A 20,129-nucleotide genomic window follows, 5' to 3' on the forward strand; every position below is an offset into this window, starting at 1 on the left:
ATTTATGCTTGCACAAGTTCAGACTTCTGAACACGTACAAATCACGCCCAATGCACAAATTACCCCTCCAAAATGCACATTTTCATGTTTTCGCCTATGGGGGAAATTCACATTTTTAGACTGTATTTTTTTTATTTAGGTATTTTTCTGCAAATAAAGTAGCATAAAATTCCCCAAAGTTTTTTTTGTTTTGTTTTTAAAAGGTCCACAAGTCCGCAGAATCTGTGCAACTCAGGAAAAGCCAGTCTGCCATGGAATCCATGGGTCAGATCCCTAGAAATCCAAACTCATTTGACTCCATTTCTCATTTCTCTGACATCCCTAACGCAACATCATTGTACTAACAGAATGACACAGTTGGATGCTGCCCTTAGAGTAGACCCACAAAATGAACAGAATGCTGGAGTAGATAGATCTTGGTCTGATGCAGCACAGCTCTTCTTAAATAAATGGGTCTGACATTAGTCATGACTAACTCCAGTCCCATTGATTTTAGTGGGTCTACTCTAGGTATGACTACATCTGGATTCAACCCTTTGGTTCTAAAGTTCTCACCCTCCTCCTCCCCCCACCCCCTTACGGGTGCACAGAATATATTTGAGTTATTTGCATCCTGGTTTACACTGAGGCATCAGACCTTTGGTCAATCTGGTATTGCCTACTCTTGGCAGCAGATATCCAGCAGAAAGAGTGGTTTTCCCATCGCTTCCTACCTGATTCTTTTAACTGGAGATGTGAGGGACTGAACCAGGGAATTCTGAATGCAAAGCAGGTACCCTACCACTGAGCCACGGCCCCTTTTGTGATATATGAAGGTGCCTTATACAAAACAGGCCACTGGTACTGTCAACACTGACTAGAAGCAGCTATTCTCTCCAAGGTCTCCAAGCAGAGAGAGGGAAGCCTTTGATCAGCTCCAGAAAGCACCCTCTCTCCTTTGGATTTTTGAGGGGACTGGGGCTGCAAACAATGCTGTAATCATGTTAGCCCATTCAGAGCGATGACAGGGAAAATTGCCCACATTCCGAATTGGCTTTGTTTTGTGGGTCACATCAGCAAATCTCATCATGTTCATTCCCTGATTGGTTGGGCTCGCTTGAGAAGGGAGAAAAGAAAGGGGAAAATGGTGTCCAGGAAGCAGCAGAGACCTGCTGTTTTTTCTAATCACTTAGAAAAAACAGTTTAAGATAAGAAAGTATTTTAAAAAGTATATTTCTTTAAAAATATTACAGGAGAGCTTTCACACTAAAAATGTTCAGAAGCAAACACTCATCACTGCAAGTTCAAAAATCCTCCCTTTAGCCTGAGGGTTCTTCAGCACTCCTTGCTCCAAGTTTCCCAAAACACAGACTGCCCTTACTACCAGAAAAAGAGGCAACACTTCTTCTCACTTTCAGACCCGTTTTCTGCATGCTCGCGTGTCTGTCTGGTATGCCAGCGCATCCATCTTCCGGATTGCAGTGGCGTTAATCTTTTGCTTTGGATATAGCTGGGTGCTGCTTGTCAAAGCTCAGATGAGCTCAGAGGTTTCATCTACAGCCCTGATGGGTCTGTGTTCCACACTGACTCATTTGCTTGCTCTTCCCCCCCCCCCACCAAATATTCTACTTTCATCCGTACGTATCTCCAGTCATCCATAAGCAGTATTTCTCTACCCATCCATCCGTCCTCTGCCTTTCTCTCTGCCCATCCAACCATTAATTGGACATAATTAGGGCCACAAGCTTATCAGCATCAAACCCAGAAATCTGTCTCGGAAGACTGTGGTGCAATTTGGGATGCTTTGTTCTTTCCCAAAGAGTATGCCAGGGCACACGCAAGTGGTCTCCGAGAATTGCTCGTGCATTGTGAAAAGTAAATGCATTGACTCATTAAAGCAGGGGTGGGCTGCATGCAACCCCCCCACCACCTTCTCTGCACACCCTGCCGACCCCTCACCATCATTGCTGCTGAATTTGCCCTGGTGGCAGCAAAAGAAAGGACCTGTTTTTCTTCAAATCTTGTTCATAAGCAGAAGCACAATTGTGATTCCAAACAAGGCAAATTCACTGGCATGGTGGCAGCAACAGGGTGGGGGGAATGGGTGTGCCCCCCTGTGTGTTTTGGGGAAAACCCAGAAGTTGTCCACCCCTGCATTAAAGGCTCCCAAGAGGTGCTGGAGGTACTTCCTACTTTTTGTTCCTTTCCTCCAAGGGTAAGGCTGCTTCAACCATTTGGGCTGATTTCAGTCCATGGAAGAGGCAGAAAAATGGCCGCCACTTTCATGGAAGCTAGGGATGTCGGAGAAACCACAACAGAACCAAATGAATTTTACCTGTGGATTCTGCAGACAACCAGCTTTTCCCCTCTCAGCTAGATTCCACGGCCTTGAGAACTAGCTTTCTAACTTTCCCAAATTCCGCACACATTTTGTCATTAAAAAATGCACAAAATTTTAAAAAGCCGCCAAAGATGAACATTTCCCCCATAGACTAAAGCATGAAAATGCACATTGGAGGGGGGATTTGTGCATTTTCGCATGTGCAAATTCGCACAAATTCAGAAACAAAGTCCGATTCCATGGGTGGGCAGATGGTGGGCTGACAGGCACCTGACAATCCATGAAGCACAGACAGCATGGATTTTACACAATCCATACATCCCTAATGGAGGCCCATGAATTCCCCAGAATTCTTGAGCAGGATTCAGCAGCATGCCTTCATCTGATGGTGCGCTAAGTGGAGGGCCAATTGCTCAATGGTAGAGTACCTGCTTTGCACACAGAAGGTCACTGGTTCAATCCCCAGTGTCTCCTGTTAAAAAAAAGAAAAAGAAAAAGATCTTGGGTGCTGGGAAAGAGCCCCCTTGGCCTGAGAACCAGTAGGGTGACCACTTAGTTTACACATTGCCAAAAAAGGTAAATGTATCCCCCCCAAGTGGACAAATGGGGGAACTGATTTGCATAAAAGAGAGAGGGTGATGAGACAGGGAAGCAGGCCCCTTCCACCAGCCCTTTCCCTTTTCCCACTCCTTCCCCTTTTCCTTGTGTGTCATGCCTTTTTATGTTGCAAGCCTGTGGTGGCAGGATCTGTCTCATTTGAGCTTTTTTGGCTAATTATTGGATTTTTTAAAAAAAATTAAATAAATAAAATGTGCCTATAGATGCATATTTTGAAATAATGATTATAATTCAAACAGAAATATACTCCATCTCACCTTAGCAGGGAAGACTGACAAGGAACTTTTCTATACAAGGCTATGAATCCTGTTTCTACTTTCCATTTCAATTGAGATACGAGCTCTACACAAAGAGCCTTTCCTTTCCTGCTTTTCCACTCCATAACCTCTAAGTGGTGCTGTGCTATAGCGAAATATCACAATACACAAGTAGGAAAATACATTTTCTTTCGCTTTCACAAATGATACTCTGTTTTCCCCACTCTAAAAACAAACACACACATGGGAAAATGCTCTTTAAAAACAGAAGCGAAACTGAAGGGTCATCTAAACAACCCATAAACAACTGTGAGTAAGGAATGATGCGCGCACAATAAATGCCTCATGTAGAAAAGCTCCAGGTGACCTTTGTGGCCCCTCGGCTTGCTGTCCAGGTGCTAAGCATTCAAGTTCCTGCTTTAAACGGAATGTGAACCGGACAGTCCCTCAAATAGAGATTGCCTTCAAATACAGGACTGTCCTCTGTAAAACAGGATGCATAGCCTCCCTAGACCCTGACTAGCTGCTGCCAATTGGAGGAGGTAAACCGTGCAGAAGGTGGACCAACCATCTTCACAAGACAGCATCCGCTGTGATTTTAGCGGAGAATGTCCCTCTCTCGCCAGCTCCGTCAATCACTCCTGTGTCCTTCTCTTGACAGATATCGACGACTGCTTGTCCAGCCCTTGCCAGAATGCTGGCACCTGCATAGATGAAATCAATGCTTTTGTGTGCCTCTGTCTGCCCAGCTATGGTGGCAGCTTGTGTGACCAAGGTGAGCACAGGCCTCCGTGGCCCTTGACGAATGCTTCCAGGGCCAGCCCAAACATAAAGGCAATCTAAGCCACTGTGCAGGGTTCCAGAAGTACATGCCTCGACCATGTCACTGTTTTGGTGAGAGAGGGAAGGGGCAGAGGGAGAATCCAGTTTGGGGGCTGATCCATTTTTTCAGTCCGGGCTTATAAGTTCCAAATAAAGGTTAGCGATGCTCTTAGAAATCTCAGGTTGGTAGTCATTTAGGCAGACGAGAGTGAATTGGTTCGAAGCATAATTTAGCTTAAAACCCTTCCTGCCAGTTACTAAGCCTCAAGAGAGACATTTCAACATTTTAGAATGGGGAAAACACTGCACAAAAGGCAGGAAACCATGAAACCAGTGGTGTGGGGGAATGGAGGTAGCCTTCTGTGGAACCCAAGAGGCTGAGACTTTGGTTTAATGGGAAACAAAGCACAGACAAGATAGAAATCGGTCTCTTTCTCTCAAGTTATCACCTAATATAAGTGAGCCACTGATAAGCTCTAGGCACTGAACAAGACTTAAACCATCTAACTGCCTACAAAGAGACATAAAAGATAACAGAATACAAACAACAACGAAGCATCTTGCAGCACCTTAAAAACATATTTATTGTGGTAGAAGCTTTCATGGATTACAGCCCACTTCATCAGATGCATGGAAAGTTATAGAGAGATTCAGGTTTATAGACAGAGGTGGGGGGAAGAATTCTAAACAGTGAGGTCAGAAGGAAATTAAACGTAGGAATTACTGACCATGACAATCACATTATTAAGAGTGGGTATTCATTTTCCTAAGTTAATTGGTCACTTTTCCTATGTCCTCCTGATGGCCTGAAGTGATTTGCTACAAATCTTTTTGGTAAACGCTGCAGTTTGCTTTCATATTATTGCATATATTTATTGCATTTACATCCCACCTTGCTTTCCCACCCCAAGTCTAACCTCACAACAACTCTGCAAAGGAGGTGAGACAGTGAGAGGGAGATGCTGACACAAGATCACCCAGTAAGCTTTTATGGCTGAGCGGGTGAGCATTTTCCCCTCTACAGCAGGAGTGGGGAACCCCTTCTCTCTGTCGAGGGCCATATTCCCTTGTGGGAAATCTGTCAGGGCCACATGCCAAAAGTGTGTGAAACTGCTCTTTTTCCCTTGCTTTCACTCCCTTTCTACCACTCTCTTCTCTTCTCCCTCCCCCCTCCCTGCCACCCCTTGTTTCTCTCTCTGCCTCTCCTTCTTTCTCCCTCCCTGTCTCTTTCTCTCTACCACCCTTTCTCTCTCACTCTTTGTCTCTGTCTCTCTCTGCCACCCCTTCTTTCTCCCTCCCTCTCTCCCTTTCTCTCTGCCACCCCTTCTCTCTCTCTCTCCCTCTCTCTCTGCCATCCCTTCCCTCTATGTGTATGTATGTGTACCATCTGCATGTCTCTCTGTCTCTGTCTCTCTCTCTGCCACACCTTCCCTCTCTCTTTTCCTGAACCCCCATTCTCTTCGCTATCCTCGTTTCCCTGTTTCTCCCTTCTCTCTCTCTCTCTCTCTTTCTCTGTCTGTCTGTCTCTGCTACCCCTTGTCTCAATCTCTCTCTCTTCCACACCTTTCCTCTCTTTTTTCCCTGCCCCCTCTCTCTTGGCCACCCTCTTTCTCTCCCTCCCTCCTTTCTCTCATCCTGCCACTCCCTTTTCTCTCAGTCTCTCTCTCTCTCTCTCTCTCTCTCTCCGCCACCCACTTTCTCTATCCCTCTTCTTCCCCACCCAGTGGGACTGCCAGAAGGGACATATTACTTTTTCTGGAGGTGTGAATTGCTTGCTTGCCAAGGACTTAGGGGATGAAGCTGAGGGCTTCATGAAGCTCTACAACCACAGGCTGCCCACCTGCTTTAGAGGGAGGAGGCAGAAGGATCTTGAACACTGAGGGAGGGAGGGAGGGAGGGAGATCTGGACTCAAGAAGATGCTATATCCTCAACTTTGTCCAAGGAACAGACACAGCATCAAACTGATAGGCTTCTGCTCTATGTGTGTGTGGTGTGTGCGTGTGTGTGTGTGACAGAGAGGAGAAGTACACTAAAGGCAGAAAGGATTTTTTTCCCCTTGCTTTGCAGAACAGTAGCTGAGCTTTCTTTAAAAAAAGGAAATAACCTCTGTATAATTTGGGAGTAACTCCATCAAATCCATTGGGGCTTACTTCTGAGAAGACCTGCATAGGACAGAGATTTCACCCCACTGCTGCTTTAGAGGAATGGTTTGAGGTGGAAATGGGCATTCTAATCTGAGGTAGCCAAAGCGAAAATTGAAGGGGGGCAGTCTTTAGTCCAGATTAGGTAAACCAGAATACTTTGGATTCTGAAGCTGCCCACTTTTGCTTTGACTTCTTGCCCCCCGCCCAGAGTGGAGGAGCAATTTTCAAGGTGCATAGTATCCACAGCTAGCTGTGTTATTTTGGCACATGAGGCAGAAAATCCCGCAAGCTCCTCTCTCCATCCCTGGCAATAAAAACACAATGGCAATGAATTAAATAACTAACCATTTGCCACTTTTCAGGATACTCATGTATCTGCTGACTGAGGCAGCTGCCACACCCTGCCTCATGGTAGGGCCGGTCCTGGGGAATGCATCCTTTGATGGGAAGGGGGGGAAGGTTGCCCACTCCTGCTCCAGAGGGATCCTTGCAGCCTTCCCCAAACTGTGTTGGACTGCAGCTCCCATCAGCCCCAGCCAGCATGGCCAATGGTCAAGAGTGACAGGGGTTGTAGTCCAAAATATCTGGAGGGCACCAGGTTGGGCTGGCTGTTGGAGATGGGGTGTCAATCCTTTTTCAGCTCAAGGGCCAAATTCAGTTTTGGAGAAATTGAAGGGGGGGGAACATTCCAGTGGTCAGCTGAAGGCAAAAGAGAGTGGGGCCAAAAATGCCAGCCTATTTCAGCTTAAACCTCTTCCTGCTGGTAACTGAGCCTGAGGCATCTCAACATTTTAAAACAGGAACAAAACAACTGCAAAAGCTGGAAAACCACCAAACAATCTGTAGTTGGGGGGAAAGGGGCTGGGGAAGGGGTGGGTCTAGATTGGGAGCCCATGCCTGAGGATATGCAGGTGGCAGAGAGAGAGAGATTGAGATAAAAGGGGATGGCAAAATGAAAGAAGGGGGGGGAGAAAAGAGGGTGGCCAAGGGGGAAATGGGGCCAGAGGGAGAAGAGAGAGAAAAGGGGGTGGCAGAAAGAGGGAGAGAGGGAGAGAGAGGGGGAGAGAGAGGAGGGGAAAGAGAGAGGGAGAGAGAGAAGAGGGTGGCCAAGAGAGAGAAGGAGCAGGAAAAAAAGAAAGAGGAAAGGTGTGGCGGAGAGGGAGAGAGAGAGAGAGAGAGAAGCACCCTTGCCTTTCCTCCAGGAGAGAGAGAGGGGGAGGGGGAGGAAAGAGAGAGGGAGAGAGAGAAGAGGGTGGCCAAGAGAGAGAAGGAGCAGGAAAAAAAGAAAGAGGAAAGGTGTGGCGGGGGAGGGAGAGAGAGAGAAAAGCACCCTTGCCTTTCCTCCAGGAGAGTGGGAGTGGGAGGAAAGAGAGAGGAAGAGAGAGAAGAGGGTGGCCAAGAGAGAGAAGGGGCAGGAAAAAAAGAAAGAGGAAAGGTGTGGCGGGGGAGGGAGGGAGAGAGAGAGAAGCACCCTTGCCTTTCTTCCAGGAGAGAGAGAGGGGGAGGGGGAGGAAAGAGAGAGGGAGAGAGAGAAGAGGGTGGCCAAGAGAGAGAAGGGGCAGGAAAAAATGAAAGAGGAAAGGTGTGGCGGGGTAAGGAGAGAGAGAGACCCTTGCCTTTCCTCCAGTTGAGATTGTAAGAACACAAGTAGGACCCTCAATAAAATTTGATACAGCTGAGCAATTTTAGTCACTGGATTTAATAGTCTTACTAGGGGTGGGGTGCTCTTTAGGTGGTCATGAGTGAAACCCTGGGCTTTGGCCCCAAAAGTTTGCAGTAGGGAGTGCAGCTATTCCCAGTTCCAGCCAGCCAGTCAGCCATGGTCTCTTCTAGGATATTCTGTTGCCACCCCTGCCCCCCCTGCCTCCCCCCCAACCCGGAGACCCTGATCAGGACCCCAGGTAAGCCAGATTTGGCACATGAGCTTGAGGTCTCCAGGTCTCATGGATCTGCCATTGACATCAGCCATTGTGTGACCGATTTCAAACAAAACGAGAACAGCAGATATTGAATCTAGGATCCTCTCTGTGCAGAGTATGGCTGTGCCCCCAGGTACATCCCAGTGAAGGGGAAAGGAGAGGTGGGGAGAGAGACACTGCTACATCCTCCTCCAGTTCTTCCATAGGAAATTCCCTTGGTGCTGGATGCTGCCATCTCGGCAGCCAGAGAGAAAGAATGCCATTCCTCTGATCCAGTCCCTGCAGGCCCCGCTCTTGCTCAAGGGAACCGCTTTGGAGTCAGCGAATCCCCCCATGAAACAGGGGGAGACAGGGACTCTCTCCTGCCGCATCCTGTGCACAGAACAAACCCTGAAATAAATATGGGGCAAGGAGGTGGAGAGGGAACTTGACGCCCCCCTCCCTGTGCTCAGTGCTCATCCTCCCCTATGGCGCCTTGCTTCCTTGCTCTGGAGATCAAAGCAGCGAGCGCCTCCCCACTGGGATGTAAGAAACAGTCCAATTATCTCCTACGAGGTTAATTCCACACTCTCGGCTCCAGTGAATTCGGCTCTGGAGAAAGCAGGAGGGGGGCTGATGAGGAATGGCATCGTGCGGGGCGGGGTGGGGGGACATTGCACAACACTGCTCCTGATGCTGCACACACATTCCGACAGGCGCCATGCCGTTTGTTTATTCATTTTTAATGTGAAGCAGCCCTGTGCCCTCTGGACTACATCTCCCACAGTCCCTGACCACTGGCTCTGCTGGCAGAGGCTGATGGGAATTGCAGTCAAAAATAGGTGCCATGCCATTTGGTTGTGCATTGCATGCCTTTATTTTATTTTAACGCAGGCCTGTGCGCCCCAAACTACAGGTCCCATAATCCCTGACTGATGGCTCTGTTGGCTGAGGCCGATGGGAGTTGTGGTCCAGAACACTGGAAGGTGCCTGATTGGAGAAGGACAATGTAGGCAGTCACGAGGAATTACCACATGCAACTTGGACAACATAAAGTGTCTTTCTGGCACCTAACAGAATGAAAAACAGAAAAGACAGGATTACAATTACAGCTCAAGAAAAACCTTAAAGACTAACACATTTACATGGCATAAGCTCTCGTGGATTGCAGCTCATGGACTGCTCTCCAGCCATTTATCTATTTATTTGTTACATTTATAACTCACCTTTTTTCCTCCAAGGAGCCCAGAGTGGGGTACGTGATCCTCTCCATTTTATCCTCACAACAGCCCTGTGACGTAGGCTGTTAGGTACTGCACAAAGTCGCCCCATGAGCTTCGTGGCCAAGGAGGGACTAGAACCCAGATCTCCTGACCTCCAGCCCACTACACCACATTGGCTCCCAACATGGCATCTGCGTCCACCTCCCCTCCAGGAGCCATTCATGATGACCTATTTTGAATGCGAGGCAGACCTGTGGTACCGTGCAAATGGGCAATGACAGGAAATGCTGAGTTTAACGTGTGGTCAACCCACAGATCAGAGTTACTGGTGAGACAGTCTCAAAGGAAGGCGCCAGCAGGCACCTGAGATGGTCCCAGCAGAGTCACGATCAGACCAAACAGGCCAGTATCCTGCTTCCAACAGAGGACAGCCAAGCACCTCTAGGAAGCCTAAAGGCAGGACAGAGAGGCAACAGCTCTTCCCCTGGTGTTTGTCCTCAGCATTTGATCCTGTGAGGTATACTGCCTCTATACTTGGAGGTTCCATTTAGTGGCTAAATAAATTTGATGGACCTATTTTCCAGGAACATCTCTAATACTTTAAAGTTTTCATTGTTGTTTTTTAAGCTATCTAAGCCAGTAGTCTTCTGGATGAAAATTCCATGTGCAGAAGTACCTTCCTTTTGTCCACAGTCCAAAGGATCTCCCAGTCCAAAGGATCTCCTGGCAATCAATTTTGAGTTCTAGATTTTGAGGAGAGGAGGAAAAAGCTCTTGCTCAAAAGTATGCATCATTTTATCGACTGCTCTCATGTTCACTCTTTCTCGTCACACACATACACACACACACACACACACACCCCTCGAGACAAAATTTAAAAGCTTTCAGGGAAAGTGCTGCAACCCCCGGATTGTTCTTTTGAGTCTTTTCAGCATCAGAAACAAAAGCTTGATCACTCTGGATTGATGGTTGCTAGCTCCATCAGAGTTTCAGCTAACTCCTTCCATGCTAAACATGTTCCTTCAAAGATCACGATGGTGTAGATTTCCATAGAATCATAGAAGTGGAAGGTGCTTTGGAGATCACCTATTCTACCCCCTACTAAAAGGATTTGCAATGCTGGATGCAACTACACCCTCCCTGGCCGATGACTGTTCAGCCTTCGCTTAAATACCTCCAGCAAAAAAGAACCCATCGCCTCCAGAGACAGAACAGTTTTAGCATTTAGAAATTAGGAAATTTCTCTTAAAGCTTAACCAAAAGCTGCTTCCCTGCAATTTCCACCCATTGCTTCTAATACTGCCCTCTGGAGCAACAAGAAACATGTTTGGAGGATAAAGCTATCAATGTCTACTAGTCATGATGGCTATATATTACCTCCAGTATCAGAGACAGAATGGTCCCTGTATACCAGTGGCTAGGGAAGATGTCTTACTGGTGAGTTTCCTGTGGGCAGCTGGTTGGCCACTGTGGGAACAGAATGCTGGACTTGATGGACCTTTGGTCTTTGCAGGCCCCTTCCAACCCTACTATTCTATGAGTCTATGATTCTATGATTCTATGATCTGGCAGGGCTCTTATGTTCTTAAGTATGCTACTCAGCTCTGGGTCAATTTGGCTTCACCCTAGGTGAGCGGCAGATGGTAGAGCTGCCCTTATGGACTATGGACAGTTATGTATGGGGTTTGTTTTCTTCCCTTTAGACACTGAGGGCTGTGACCACAACTGGCACAAATTCCAGGGGCACTGCTACCGTTACTTTGCACATCGGCGCTCCTGGGAGGATGCGGAAAGGGATTGCCGCCGCCGCTCGGGTCACCTGACCAGCATCCATACGTGGGAGGAGCACAACTTCATTAACAGTAGGTTGGAGGTCTGGAGGGTGGAGAAGAGGTGGATGGGAAGTGTGGGGATGGACATTACAGTGTAATAGGAGCCAGCATAGAACCATCATACCATTATCACAACTATTGGTAGACATGACACCAGTAGGCACCAATAGTTATGATAACGGTATGATAATGGTACAACTGCTGTGTGTGGATTCAGCCATAGAATCATAGAACTGTAGGGCTGGAAGGGGCCTGCAAGACCATCGGGTCCACCCCCCTGCTCAATGCAGGAATCCAAGTCAGAGCATCCCTGACAGGTGGCTGTCCAGCCTCGTCTTGAATGCCTCTGGTGTGGGAGAGCCCACCATTTCCCCAGGTAATGGGTTCCATTGTCGTATTGCTGTAACAGTCAGGAAGTTTTTTCCTGATGTTCAGCGAGAATCTGGCTTCCTGTAACTTGAGCCCATTATTCCGTGTCCTGCACTCTGGGAGGATCGAGAAGAGATCCCGGCCTTCCTCTCCGGGACAACCTTTCAAGGCCTTGAAGAGCGGTATCAGCCCTGTCTTACCTTCTCAAGGCTCAACATGCCCAGTTCTTCCAGTTTCTCCTCATAGGGCTTTGTTTCCAGTCCCCTGATCATCTTTGTTGCCCTCCTCTGAACCCTCTCCAGTTTGTCTGCATCCTTCTTAAAGTGTGGTGCCCAGAACTGGACACAACACTCCAGATGAGGCCTAACCAGTGCTGAGTGGAGGGGAACTAGTACTTCCCGGGATTTGGAAGCTATGCTTCTATGAATGCAGCCCAAAATAGCATTTGCCTTTTTTGCAGCCACATCACATTGTTGGTTCATATTCAACTTCTGATCTACAACAATTCCAAGATCCTTCTCACTTGTAGTGTTGTTGAGCCACGTATCCCCCATCTTGTAACTGTGCATTTGGTTTCTTTTTCCTAGGTGCAGAACTTGGCATTTATCCCTATTAAATGTCATTCTGTTGTTTTCTGCCCAGCGTTAGAGAGCTTACAAAGGGTAATCTTAACACACCAGCCAGTGACTACATTTTGCCAAAGAGTCAAAAGGAAGTGGGGGTGCAGGGGAAAAGAGCACAGATGCTTAGGGCCTCAGTTTTTAGGAGCTTTAACATTTCTGAAGGAAAAGCTATAGATAGTCCTAAACAAAAAGAATGCCTCGGCTGAGGAAATCTTTTAATTTAATGAATGGGGTGGATCCAGACTTGGCCATGCTTAGAGTAGACCCATTAGGGTGGCCACTTATAAATCACCCAAAAAGAGGAAATGCATCACCCCCCCAAAAAAGAAACCCAGAGAGCACCGATTTGTATAAAATTTGCGTATGCTGATATATATGAATGGATGCAAATTTAGAAATAATTATTATAATTGGAATAGAAATACAGTACATTTTACCATAGAATGGAAGACTGTGACCAGGGGGGTGTCTCCACCAGCAATTTACTCCAACCTGGCTGTGTTTAGAGGTTGTTAGGGATAGATGATGTTGTGGCCATCCAGTAGCCACCCCGGATCTTATTAGGGAAAAACTGGATTTCCTGAGACTGCATAAGGTCCGATTCTTTTCCTCAAGTTGGATTCTCAGTGGTATAGTTGTTGTGTCTTCCAACCCCCGCATTGATCTTGGGTGTGCTAGCCCTGCGCAGGGGTGTGCTGTTCACCTTGACCCAGTCAAGGGGTGTTTCATGTGTGTTTCCTATCCCTGCACAAACCAATTATTAGTGTCTACTCAGAAGTAACTCACATTGTGCTCAGTGAGGCTTGTCCCCTGAATGCCCACATCAGAATTTACAGAGATCCCCCTCAATTGAAATGACACAGTTTAAAGCACAAATTCCCTAAAGGCTGTCAAGTGCAGTCTAGAGGCTCCGATTCTCCGTTGTTTGGTTTATTGGAAGTAACTACTTCACATGTTCTTTATAAAGATCCTATGCAGCATCGGGTTAGAAAGGGGGTTGGTTTCCCATCCCTGTGGTGCCCTCCCCCACATCTTTCCCAGTACAAGCATATGTGTGTCTACTCAGAAGTAACTCCCATTGTTCTCAATGAGGCTTGCTCCTGAAATGCAGGTACATCTGGAGCTTCAGGGGAAAGGAGAAAGAGGGGAGACTCCAACCTCCATCCCCACTAGGAAGTATTTTCTGTGAAGCGATTTTTACTGATGTGAAGCACTCGCTTGTAGAGCCCTGCATGGACTAAATCGCAGCAAAGCTGATTCCTTTTTTTAAAAAAATCCAGTACTCCTCCATTCCCTTCTCCTTCCATTGTCATGGAAACACCCCCAGGTGAGTTGTGTGCCTTGCTTAGCCTGCTGTCCAGGTGCGGTTTATGGACAACTTCCAAGGCCCAACTCTTCTTTTGGATAGTTCTTTATCTTTAACCTGGACTTGGTTGGACACCCCTTCAAACAGAGGACACTTTCAAATCAGAGAACTGTCCTCTGTTAAAGAGGACACATCTCCAGTCTAAGACCCATTGAACTCAGTGGGGCAAGTCAGTCCGGACTAACTTATACCAATGGTATAAGGACGACCAGGTCTGGATCCAACCCATAATACACAGTGGTGGTCTTAAGTGGGGAAGGGGCTGTTTAGATGGTGGGGTGCTGCATTTGGGGGCCCTTGATTTCTGCCCCAGAATCCACTCCTGCTGGCGCCGCTGAATATATGTTTCTCATACTGTATTAAAGGAGACATTTTCACTGGGTAGAAGCAAGGTGGGAGTGGGTTGGCTCACAACCTGAGAGTAGAATTTTTTAAAAGATAATCTAGACTCCACAGCCTCTAGATTGGCACTGGTTAGGCCTCACTTGGAGTCCTGTGTCCAGTTCTGGGCACCGCGCTTTAAGAAGGATGCAGACAAGCTGGAGAGAGTTCAGAGGAGGGCAACGAGGATGATCAGGGGACTGGAAACAAAGCCCTATGAGGAGAGACTGCAAGAACTGGGCATGTTGAGCCTTGAGACGAGAAGACTGAGGGAAAATTGGATAGCGCTCTTCAAATACTGGAATGACTGTCCCGGAGAGGAAGGCCAGGATCTCTTCTCGATCATCCCAGAGTGCAGGACACGGAATAATGGGCTCAAGTTACAGGAAGCTGGATTCCGTCTGAACATCGGGAGAAACTTCCTGACTGTTAGAGCAATACGACAATGGAACTGATTCCCTAGGGAGGCGGTGGGCTCTCCCATGCTGGAGGCCTTCAAGACGAGGCTGGACAGCCACCTGTCAGGGATGCTGTGACTTGGATTCCTGCATTGAGCAGGGGGTTTGACTCGATGGTCTTGTAGGCCCCTTCCAGCCCTACTATTCTATGATTCTATGATTCTCACTATCAAGAGCCAGCAAGCCCAATTTCTTCCTCCATCCCTAGTTATAAGTCTGGGGTGAGGAACCTCATGTCTGTGGACCAAATGCAGCCATCCTGGGGCCCTAAACTGGCCCTCTTCTGTTCCCCAGAAGGCCATGCCCCATTCCCCTCTCCCCACCCCCTTTCCACCAACCGCCAATCATGTTGTGGTTTCCCAGCTTTTGTGCAGTTTTTCCCCCATCCTAAAAGTTTGAAATGCCTCTCCTAAGGCTGAGTGACTGGCAGGAAGAGCTTTCAGCTACATTATGCTGGCATGTTTCGTATTTCTGGCTCCATTCCTTTAGCATTTGGCCCTGCCCACCCCTGGAATGCAGCCCCCAAGACCTTCCCTGAAATGGAACTCAGCCCTGAGTCTGAAAGAGATTTCTTGGCCCTGCTATAAGTGAATCCCCCTTTAAATCTGTGAATGGTCAGGGTGGGTGTGCTCAGCTGGATGTCCATGTTCTCCAGTTCGGTTGTGGCTTGAGCTGCAAGAGAGCCTACAGCTCTTCCTTGTACTTCCCTGCCCCGCAAGGCCCCCTTTCCTCAAGAATCACGTCGGCAGCCACAGGATAAGGCGGGAGACTTTTTTCTCCCTCTCTCCTAATACCACAACCCAGTGTGATCATCCTATGAAGCTGATGGGTGGGAGATCAAAGGGAGGACTTCCTCACACAACGCAGAGTTAAACTGTGGAATTTGCTACTACAGGATGTTGAGATGGCCACCCATTTGGAGGGCTTTAAAAGGGGGCTAGACAAATTCCTGGAGGAAAAGGCTATCAATGGCTACTAGTCCCAATGGCTCTGTGCTACCTCCAGTACCAGAGGCAGTGAGCCTATGTACACCAGTTGCTGGGGAACATGGGTGGGAGGGTGCTGTTGCACTCCTGCCCTGCCTGTGGGTTTCCCATGGGCAGCTGGTTGGCCACTGTGTGAGCAGAACGCTGGATTAGATGGACTTTTGGTCTGATCCAGCAGGGCTCTTCTGGTATTCTTATATTTTCTTGTGCACATGAGGAACACACCTGCAGTAGCTCACTCCTCTCCTCCCATGCAGGCTTTGGGCACGAAAACACCTGGATCGGCCTCAATGACCGGATTGTGGAGCAGGATTTCCAGTGGACAGACAACACGGGTTTAGTGAGTGCTTGGGAGGGCGGGTTGCCCCGTGGTCAGAGTGGCCTAGTGACAGAGTTCAATATCTGGCATCTCCCCCTACAAATCATCAAGGAGCAGGGTGATGGAAAATCTCTGCTTGAAACTGAAACAGGAGGTGAGACGGCTAGAGCGCCGGTGGCGGAAGTCTCGCTCCAAAGACAATCAGACACGGGCTAGAGCTGTATCTTCAGCCTATCACGTCGTGGTGACGGCAGCAAACAAGGAATATTATGCTGCCTCCATCGCGTCTGCAGAGTGCTGTCCCAGGAGGCTGTTCCAAGTGGTCCGGAGCCTGGTCGGTCCTGTGGCTCCGGAACCACTGGAGCATTCTAAGGCCTCCTGTGAGGCCTTGGCAAGGCACTTTGCAGATAAAATTGATCAGATTAGGTGTGTTACTCTGCACGCTGTGGATACAGTTAGTGAGCAAGAGGCGGCCTGTGGCAAACCGGTTTTGTGGGATCGGTTCCAGCTTCTTCCTCCTGATGAAGTGGACAAGGTGCTTTCATCGGTACGGCCGACCACCTGCTTACTTGATCCTTGCCCATCTTGGCTCATTATGAGCTGCAGAGAGAGACTGGGTGAGGGGATCAGGACGGTGGTGAACGCCTCCCTTGAGGAGGGAGTGACGCCATCAACCCTCAAGGAGGCAGTGATAAGACCGCTCTTAAAGAAGCCCTCCTTGGATCCTCAAGTTTTGAACAACTTTCGCCCAGCCTCAAATCTGCCATTTTTGGGCAAGGTGATTGAGCGGGTGGTGGTGGTGCAGTTGAAGGCACACTTGGAAGAAACTGATTATCTAGACCCATTTCAGTCGGGCTTCAGGCCTGGGCATGGGACAGAAACGGTCTTGGTCGCCTTGGTAGATGATATGAGGAGGGCTCTGGATAGGGGTGAATGCTCCTTCCTTGTTCTCCTTGACCTCTCAGCAGCTTTCGATACCGTTGACCACGGTATCCTCCTGGACCGCCTGGAAGGTTGGGCATTGGGGACACTGTATTGCAGTGGTTCCAGTCCTTCCTCTCCAGCAGGTACCAGAGGGTAGCACTGGGAGAGGAGGTTTTGGACCCGTGGCCACTTACTTGTGGGGTGCCACAGGGTTCCATCCTCTCCCCGATGCTATTTTACATCTATGTGAAGCCGCTGGGGGCTATCATCAGGAGGTTTGGGGTGCAGTGTCATCAATATGCGGATGACACGCAGCTCTACCTCTCGTTTAAATCTTCACCAAGGTTGGCCATAGAATCCCTGTCCAAATGTCTGGAGACAGTGAGTGGCTGGATGGGGAGGAATAGGCTGAAGCTGAAACCTGACAAGACCGAGGTACTTTTGGTGGGAGACAAGAGGAGGCTGGGGGATGTTGACCTGGTGTTGAATGGGGTACGGCTACCCTTGAAAGACCAGGTGCGCAGCCTGGGGGTCATTTTGGACTCCCAGCTGTCCATGGAGGCTCAGGTGTCAGCTGTGAGCCGGACAGCGCTGTATCAACTCCATCTGATACGGCGGCTGCGCCCCTTCCTTCCCGACCATCTGCTCCCATCGGTAGTACATGCCCTGGTCTCCTCTCGTTTAGACTACTGTAATGCGCTCTACGTGGGGTTACCCTTGAAGACGGTTCGGAAACTGCAGCTGGTACAGAACGCGGCGGCTCGCCTGATTAAAGGCAGCCGCCGGCGAGATCACATCACTCCAGTGCTGAAGGAGTTGCACTGGTTACCAGTTGTTTTCCGGGCCAAATTCAAGGTGTTGGTTTTGACCTTTATGGTTCCGGCCCAGCCTATCTTAAGGAGCGCCTCCAGCAGCACCAGACAGGCCGCTTAACAAGATCAGCCTCGGATGGCCTTCTCTCTGTCCCATCAGCCAGGACAGCTAGACTGGTGGGGACGAGGGAGAGGGCCTTTTCTGTGGTGGCCCCCACTCTGTGGAACTCCCTCCCTAGGGAACTCTGTCATGCCCCCTCTTTAATGAGCTTCCGTCGTGCATTAAAAATGCTGTTGTTCAGGCAGGCATTTGGGGTGGGTTAGGGTATTTTAGAAAATGTTTTTATTGTAGAATTTTATTGTTTTAAACTGTTTTTATTGTATGTTGTACATCGCCCAGAGTGGCTGGGTGACCAGCCAGATGGGCGATTAATAAATTTAATAATAAAATAATAAAAAATAAAAATAAACTCTGGAGAGCAGCTGCCAGTCAGTGTATACAAGGTTGGCCTAGACGAACAAAGGCTGCGATTTCATGGGATTGTTTCATAATGGTGCCTCCTGTTAGAAAGGCAATTAGCAGAGAGAGAAAAACAAAAAGGCAAAACAGAACGAGCGTCCGTCAGTCCCATATGCACACAAGGCTATCTTAGGATCATAAAGGAGACCACACCCTTCTTTAGTGAAAAAAAGCTAAAATGGCTTTACTCACAAATAATCTTGCATATACAATGCAGGTACAGCGTAGGGTTTCAAAAAAGTTTGTTCAGTCTATTTTGTGTTTCATTACACCAGCAGGTGTGAGAGAGCAAAGACATGTGTTCCCAGCAATGGTGGATGTCGGGGGGTGGGGGGAGAGGAAAGGGATGAGCAAAAGGAAGAAACTGCAGGAAACCACATTGTACGATCACGATCCTAAGGCTAGCTGTGGTCAAAATTCATATGAACTAACTAACTGCAACACTGCCCCCCTTTTGGTAACTTGCAGATGAGGTTGTAATTTTCCCAAAAGTATTTGTGGCATTCTGGCCCCGCCCTGTTTGCCTTCAGCCCCACCCACCACTGGAATGCAGCCCCCGAGAGCTTCTCCAAAATGGAATTGGGCCAAAAAAGGTTCAACATCTCTCGCCTAGAGGGACAAATGCTCAGACCTGGTAGAAGGCTGGGAAAACCAAGCCAGTAAACCCATTTGCACAGGTGTTGGCCTTTCTCTCAAATGCCATGGAAACACTGCAGGCAAAACAGATAGCCCAGTAGAAGTAGTTGACAACAGGGATGTCGGAGGAATCCCCCAGGGGGTGACGTTCATCGAGCTTTCAGCACAGACTCTGGCTCACTTAACCACAAGTGGGCCCAAATATCTGTATTGAGTTGGACCAGCTCACAGATTTTGGGTGTGGTGTGTTTTTTCTTAAATCGCCATTTATGCAGGTTTCGGCCATACTTCGCTTAATTTGCACAAATTCCAGCCATAATATGCTTAATTTGCACCAACCGCATCTGCAATTTGTGCAAATTGCACTTGCAGTTCACAAAAAATAAATGGCGGCCACACTTTGCATAAATCAAGCAAACGACAGCCACACTTTGCATAAATCAAGCAAATGACGGCCACAATTTGCATAAATGGCGATTTAAGAAGAAAGAAAATTAGAATGTTCCCGGATTTCAGAAAAAAAGCCCAGAGCTCAGCTTGCAAATGTAAGCTGAACCAGGGGCTCCAGGGAAATCTGGCAAGCACAAAAAGGGCCAGATTTCCCCAATTTGCCATCCCTAGTTGTCAAGGCCAAATAGCACACTCGTCCTCTTGGGTCAGAATGGCCCAGCTATAACTCTTCTGCCACTCTTGGCTGTTTTGTAGCAATACGAGAACTGGAGAGAAAACCAGCCAGACAACTTCTTTGCGGGTGGCGAGGACTGCGTAGTGCTGGTGTCACATGAGACAGGGAAGTGGAACGACGTCCCATGCAACTACAACCTGCCATACATCTGCAAAAAGGACACAGGTAAATAATTCTTGAAAGAAGCTCTTCCTGGGCAGGGTTAAAGGGAGAGCTTGAATCAGCCGTGGTTCCGAAAGGCTCCACTCTGTTCCTGAACTCTGTTGGCTAAAGGGAGAAGGAGAAGCTGATGTCTGAATGATTGGACTGTATTTATTTTATTTCTTCCATTTATTAACAGCTTCAGAAAATACATTCTCTAGGTGTCGTGCTGGGAAATAAAGGAAAGAGATTTTCTGGGGTGTGATTTCTAGATTTCCATTTCTGGAGTGGGGAAGGGCTGTAGCTCCATGACAGACCCTCTCCTTCCCATGCCAAAGGTCCCAGGTTCAGTTCCCGGCATTTCCAGGTAGGGCTAGGAAAGATCCCCACCTGAAAGCTGCTGCCAGTCAGTGTCAACAAAACTGAGTTAGATTGCTCAAATCAGTTCCCTGTGTTCCTATTTAGATCAGTCCTTGATTCATAGCCATGAGGACAGGAATCTGGCTTTATTTTTAGGGAGTAGACTGTAGTTCAGTGGTGGGGTACCTGCTTTGCACACAGAAGGTCCCAGGTTCAATCCCCAGCATCTCCAGGTAGAGCTGGGAAAGAATCTTGCCAGAAACCCTGGAGAGCCGCTGTGAGTCAGTGTTGACAATACTGGTCTAGATGGACCAAGGGCATAAAGTATAAGGCAGCTTCCTATGATTTTAAAGACACTTTGATGTTTAAAAATCCATGCTGCACAGACATTACCGATACTACAGACAGTCAGCTAACAGCCTTTTGTTTCAGTC

At 48.1% G+C, this 20,129-nt stretch overlaps 1 protein-coding gene across 1 annotated transcript in view; it reads left to right on the plus strand.

Annotated features, from left to right (window-relative positions):
• The window catches only part of NCAN (neurocan), a 75,524-nt gene that overhangs the window by 45,867 nt on the left and 9,528 nt on the right, over positions 1-20,129 (plus strand). The window contains exons 10-13 of the mRNA XM_084825700.1: positions 3,857-3,970; positions 10,987-11,145; positions 15,556-15,638; positions 19,215-19,359. Coding sequence (XP_084681826.1) covers positions 3,857-3,970; positions 10,987-11,145; positions 15,556-15,638; positions 19,215-19,359 — 501 coding nt within the window. The remainder of the gene's footprint in view (positions 1-3,856; positions 3,971-10,986; positions 11,146-15,555; positions 15,639-19,214; positions 19,360-20,129) is intronic.

This window comes from Heloderma suspectum, chromosome Z (assembly GCF_057233095.1).
Source record: "Heloderma suspectum isolate Gila_16-S chromosome Z, 16-S_ref, whole genome shotgun sequence".
NCBI lineage: Eukaryota > Metazoa > Chordata > Lepidosauria > Squamata > Helodermatidae > Heloderma > Heloderma suspectum.